This window comes from Glycine soja, chromosome 2, assembly GCF_004193775.1.
Source record: "Glycine soja cultivar W05 chromosome 2, ASM419377v2, whole genome shotgun sequence".
NCBI classification, from domain to species: Eukaryota; Viridiplantae; Streptophyta; class Magnoliopsida; order Fabales; family Fabaceae; genus Glycine; species Glycine soja.
In genome coordinates this window covers 40,018,615-40,025,073 of record NC_041003.1, presented here as the reverse complement: position 1 = coordinate 40,025,073, position 6,459 = coordinate 40,018,615, and the positions used below count along the sequence as shown (strand labels likewise).

The 6,459-nt window shown below is 33.8% G+C and overlaps 1 protein-coding gene across 1 annotated transcript; it reads right to left on the bottom strand.

Moving 5' to 3' along the window:
* Positions 1-4,689: 4,689 nt before the first annotated feature.
* LOC114376110 lies at positions 4,690-5,731 on the bottom strand. The gene is made up of 3 exons (XM_028334035.1): positions 5,624-5,731; positions 4,960-5,178; positions 4,690-4,881 (listed from the first exon to the last, which is right to left on the bottom strand). The coding sequence occupies exons 1-3, from the start codon at positions 5,729-5,731 to the stop codon at positions 4,690-4,692; spliced, it is 519 nt and encodes a 172-aa protein (XP_028189836.1).
* Between the last annotated feature and the right edge of the window lie 728 nt (positions 5,732-6,459).

Here is a 6,459-nt window from a genome sequence, read left to right as displayed (position 1 = left end):
GGATTGCCAATTCATATGACATTTTTTATAATTCTAAATTTATTTTTGCGATTTATTTTTTAATTTGTTTTGTAATGTAATTTTTTTTTGTATATTAGCAATAGTTTTAGTAATTATATTAGTAAAAAAATAGTAATTAGATTGATAAAAAAAATTATAATATATATAAACGAATTTGGAAATAATAATACTGTTAAACTAAAATTTAAAATAATATTGACACAAATATTTTAAAGTGATACTAAATTTGTTAGTTTTAAAAATTATTGAAACCAAAATTTAAAATATTTTAAAATTGTTAGTTAGTTTAAAAAAAATGTTGAAACCAAAATTTAAAATATATTAAAATTGTTAGTTAGTTTTAAAAAATATTGAAACCAAAATTTAAAATAATTTAAGATTGTTAGTCTTAAAAAATGATTGAAATCAAATTTTAAAATATATTAAATTTTTTCATTTAAAAAAAATATTGAAACCAATATTAAAAAGATATTAAATTTGTTAGTTATATTGAAACCAAAATTTAAAAAAATTTAAATATTGTTAATTTTAAAAAATTGTTGAAACAAAAATTTAAAATATATTAAAATTGTTAGTTTTAAAAAATTATTGAAAACAATTTTTAAAAGATATTAAATTTGTTAGTTTTAAAAAAATGATTGAAACCAAAATTTAAAATATTTTAAAATTGTTAGTTTTAAAAAATATTGTGCAAATAATGGTTAGAACTAGAGGTCTCGGACGGGCTTGAGGTCGAGCAATAAGAAAAACCCTAGGGAGGAAAAATGCTAGTGACGATGATAATAATGCCCCCCAATGACAAAGGCCTACCGCATCTGCCCGTAGGCAACGACAAGAGACGGTGTTGTTGAGGATCCTCTTACGGCTGTAGAGGAATTTAACGAAGAGCAGCAACAACCACCTATTGAAGAAGGTGTTACTGATGTTGAGGGTTTTCCAGGCGGACCCAATGACATATCAATTTTGAGAGATTTTAAAAATCATGTTGGTTTGAGTTTGGAATAGAGAGGTATGTAAATCTTAAAAAATATAAAACCCGTACCTTACAACTTATTATTTTTTTGTTACATGATCGATATTATTGTTTCCAGGAACTTCCTGAGCTTAAGCTATCTTCCCATGGAAGGAAGATGACTAAGTTCGGCAGACTTGCTCTAGAGATTGAAGGCCTTGTGACTGCCAGCGGACTAAGTCCTTTGATCGCATGTTCCTTAGATACAAGCGATCGAGGACTTATGTCTACTTTTTTTATGGAACGCTGACATAAGAAAACTAGTAGTTTTCATTTGTCGGTAGGAGAGGTGACTATCACCTTGGATGACATGGCGTCGTTGCTGTATTTGTCGATCATAGGGGTGTTCCATAGCTTCGAGCAGCTTCATGTCGATGATGCTGTCGATATGTTGGTGGAATTATTGGAGGTCAGCACTGCAGAGGCAAGAGCTGAGACAATTCAATGTCATGGCTCTTATGTTCGATTATCCTGGCTGCAAGACGTGTATCAGACGAAAATCGACGCATGTCACTGGATCGTAGCAGTGCGAGCATATTTGTTGCATATGCTTGGATGCACTCTCTTTGCTAACAAGAGTACCACACACGTGCACGTGATATTCTTGAATGCACTGCGTGACTTGATGCAGAGTGGGACTTACGCTTGGGGCGCTGCTGCACTTGTGCATATGTATGATAATTTAAATGAGGTGTCAAAGAGCACGGCGAGGTAGCTTGCAAGATATATCACTCTGTTACAGGTTAGTAAAACATTTTTTCATTGGTGTTGGTTATTATATGTTGTCGCTTATTTTAATGAATATGTTTGTAAAATATTTGTAGTGTTGGATCTATGAGCTTTTCCCGTCTGTTGGTTCCGCCATAGCTACCGAGGATTATGACGAGCGGATATCGGGTGCATGTCGATGGACCTCTGGCAAGGCATTACCTGTGTCGATGTATCATAGGCATTTGAAAAAACTGGCCCTTGATGTTGTATGTTGGATTCCATATGGTGACCATCATTCATTTAGAGAATTTGAGGTCATCTCCTTGTTCTCCGGCCATCTCAGATAGGACCCCTTGACAGTCATTCATGAACTGGAGAGGGTTGTACGACAGTTTGGGTACATTCAAACCATTTCACCATATTCTGCTGCGGCTTCGGCTTCTGTTGAAGAAATAGATGCTAGATGGATGTAGTTTGGTGACTATATTGCACCTGTAGGGCAAATTTGTGTAGTGCCTGACTAGTTTTCATTAGATTGCATGCAATGGTTCTACATGATTTCGCATCCGTTTATGACTCAGGCACAGCCAGGGGATCCTCCTAGAATTTCGTCGATTCAGCAATATGACACATTTGTTGAACCTAATGTGCCTTAGCAACCGGTGGTGACAATGACACCTGATAAACCAGACGTTGATGTGCATTGTCCTCGATATGCAGTGGTAATATATTTTTTTCGTATTTTGTGTTTGTTGTTTTGTTTTTTTATTTTATTACTAAAGATTTTTATGTTTGCTTCTTTTCACTTACTAGGATGGTTATGTAGCAATTATTGATAAATTGGAGAGGCTACTGAACCTAAGGATCTTGATCGAAGGAATAAAAGTCTATACTATTGCTGAAGAATGCCAGAAGCTATATTGGCTAACCAACTGGAGGTCATAGATCGAGGCGTATGCGGTGTATGGATGATCACTAAAGTTTTTTTTTCCTTATATATGTTATTTTTAATTTTGTGGATAATTTTTTTATTTGGTACATTTATTTATTGACATTGACATCTGATTAATGTATAAATTTGGTATGTTACTTACAGACACGTGGTTAATTATTTTATACAAATTTTTGTTATCTGTTTATCGTTAATTAGCTGTTAATGTTGATTTGAGGAATAAATTAATTCGTCCTTAACAAATTACGAATGTATATTTTTTTGCAACATTTAAGCATCATAAATCATTTTCAAACTTGACAACACATTGTGAATTGCATGCGTCTATTTAAAAAAATCAATACTACACCTACATACTGACATAGAAATGACTACTTAGATATTTTAGTTCTGATAATAACAATGCATGTCTGATGCAACATTAAAGCATGAAACAACATTGTTGTACTTGACAACACATATGAAGTGGCACGCGTCTATTTTTTTTTATAAAAAATATTGCACCAACAAAACTGACATTCAATTGCCTACTCAATTATTTAAGTCTAATTGAACAATATCTATAAATACCACAAACACACTCTCAACAATCACACATTCTCACCCAATCTACCTTTAGAAACCAAATTCTAGTCTCAAAATTATGACATTTTTGGGAGAAACAAACAGTTAGACCATTGTCAACTCCAGATTAGCTTTTTTTTTTCCTTTTCCAAATGGATCAATTATTCACAACAAATCTAGTGTTTATTTCCAAAGTCCCACTTTGATACCCATGCGAGTACCTAATGATTGTAGTTTTGAAATATTAAAGAGCAGAATGCACAATATCCTTCAACTAACCAACGATCAATATTTGGATGAAATTTACTACCGACAGCCATTCGCATATGTAAGTAACCAATTTGCCTTTCAATCTATGCAATTGAAAAATGACAATGATGTTAACACAATATTAATATGTAATGATCAATACTCATGTGTTGGTTTATTATGTACCATTGGTAAAACACCAGATGATATATTAAACTTACTTCAAGCCACTATCACTCTTACTCATGATGCCCTCCTATATTACAACGGAAGGTGAAACATGTTACGCCAAGGTGACTTTGTGGGTTACTCGTTCAGAGGAAAAAAAATCCAAAAAGATTTGACATTCCTTCAGGATGTAGCATCGACGGACTGAAGGATGCGATCAAGCAAGTTGCACCTCACAGGATTCCCCCTTATGATATTCATGAATCACAAACGGTAAGACGGTTGTTTTTTTTTTACATACAGGTCATTATGAGTATTCAGAAAAAGTTATCAAATTTGAAATAATTGAGTTGAAAACTGATGATGACGTGTTGAAAGTCTTAGTACAGTCTAACTACTGGAAACGATTTGGCCCAATAGAAATTTTAGCTGTTTTTAGTAAACCAATAACCAACATGGAAGACGACAAGTCTCGATCACAACATGATTCAACGCAAAATTAGTATTATTTAATTTTAGTTTTTTTTATGCATATTCTGTTTGTTTCAACTCTCTTATAAGTTAATATAATGTTTAAATTGATGTCCATTAGCTAATGAAATCGTATGTTTGTTATTTTCAAAGTACTTATTTATGTCCTAACTTTTTAAAGTTATCTTAACAAAGCAACACAATTAGTGAAAATAACATGCATAACATAACAAAAATGTCAACAAAATAATTATTTATAAAAAAATAAGTGGAAATAACATATTTTATGTTCATTCTTCACCTAAATCAACAAATTCGGTTTTCAGCCTGGACAAATTTGTGTAACGATGCATTCTACCTATGTATGGGGTAGGCCACTGCTTTGTCTGATAATGACAATGTGTATTCCACAACAACGTCAATGGTGGTAAAAGACAATGGTCTCGTAAAAAAAACCTATTACATAACCACAAACAAATTCAATGTAAGATAACCAACAATATTGTCAGCATTTATGCTAACATAATAATTATGCAATTACCTAAACAAAATGATTCTCATACACATGACCAATGCATATTACGCGATGCACAAAAGAATTTGGTGGTGGTTGACTTCTAAGAAGAAAAAATGTCATGCTTTGTAGTCGTGAAAGAGAAACAACAATCACGTTGTATCGTGAAGCAATGGCATATCCCATATCTGTAATATTCATCCACTTGTCTATGGTAACCTACATGTAACAGACAACAAATAACGGTTACTTAAATGTTATTTTAAGAAAAATTCACATAACAATAAACTTACGCACCATAGATAATCCATCAACAAGTAGAGAATGCTTTAATTCCTCAAATCTCTCTATGTCACCAAGCAGGTTTATATACTCTTCCGACCATCTTGTGAGTTCTTTATGCAGATGGTTGCGCACCAATGACCATGAATCTTCATCCATACCCAATAAGGCAACTATTGCACGATAACCACATTTACCATCCACTTTGACATCAGTAATGTTTTCAATAGAATCCTGGATGTACGGATGAAATGATCCAACATTGGAATATTTTGTCTTTGTATTGGTTGCTCAGATGATGATGCACTATGTTTGACTGAAGAATTACTATTTTGCACAGAGTGTAACGCATCAACATATTCCCTATAAGACGGATCACATTTTGTTGACTTTTGTTGTTTGGTCAGCGGTTTTTTTGGAGCACCTTTGGTCTTCACCTTTTTTGGAAGGGGACACATAGAATTCAGATCAAGATAAGCAATTTCTCAAAGCTTTGTCTTCAATTACTTTTCCACAAACATCGAGATGCTCAAATCTTTTCGATATGATTTCCATCTCCTCAGTTATGGTCACGTCAGTCTCACATAACCCTTTGATTTGAAAAACTGAGTCTACGCCAAAAAATGTGGATTGTCTCTAGTGGTATGGAGCCAACAACATATTTAGACAACTCACATACACATGGAAGACCGTGGGTAGTCCCTATGACACATCCATAACGTGAAGGGTTTTTGCCTGCATAAGCTACACACTCATACTCAGCAGCAATTTCATTTAAAGCGTACATTGATATCATGCCAAGTAGTTTTTTGTATAGGATAACTTTAAACACATGCCCAACAACATGCGTACTTGTCTCAAAAGATGCTTCAATTTGGGTGTGTTGAAGTGTCATCATGTTGTTCATTGCTTCTCAAACACTGCATATGTCACCAAGGTTGTTTTGTAGAAGTTTCTATAATGACCAATGAGCACTCTCAACCCTACAAATGAAATATACAATAACGTGTAAACAATTGCAACATTTTCAATTAAGTCAACACTTAAACAAATCAACACAAACAAAAAACAATACTCATACCTGTTAGTAGTTGTGTTTCTTAAATGCATCACTTATTTAGTCCATGCTTTAACAAACTTTTCTTTGTGCGGAATCACCCATGTTTAGCACACATAGTCGACAAACATAGGCCATAGAGAGTAAGCCATTTCAAAGTTCTTAAGGTACTCATCAAAATAACTCTCACATGGACAGTCAACCAAACTCCCATAAGCCTCCATCACATACTCCCATGCATTTTTTTGACCCACCAGGGTTTTGCACTTTGCCTTCACATTCTTGTCAATGTGAAACTGACACAACAAGTTCGTAGCTTCCGAGAATACAGTTTTCACTGCATTCATCAAAGCCAAATCCCTGTTGGTAACAATAATCCCAGGGAGTACATCAACTTTCAAGAAAAGACCCCGAAACCGTTGTAGAGCCCAAACAAATTTATTAAGACGTTCTCCTTC

Coding starts and splice junctions, on each gene's coding strand:
- LOC114376110 (XM_028334035.1), bottom strand. CDS start 5,731: ATGTACGCTTTAAATGAAATTGCTGCTGAGTATGAGTGTGTAGCTTAT. Junction 5,179..5,623: donor CTACCCACGGTCTTCCATGT/GTATGTGAGTTG, acceptor CCGTACATCCAG/GATTCTATTGAAAACATTAC. Junction 4,882..4,959: donor TTGTTGATGGATTATCTATG/GTGCGTAAGTTT, acceptor TGTTACATGTAG/GTTACCATAGACAAGTGGAT.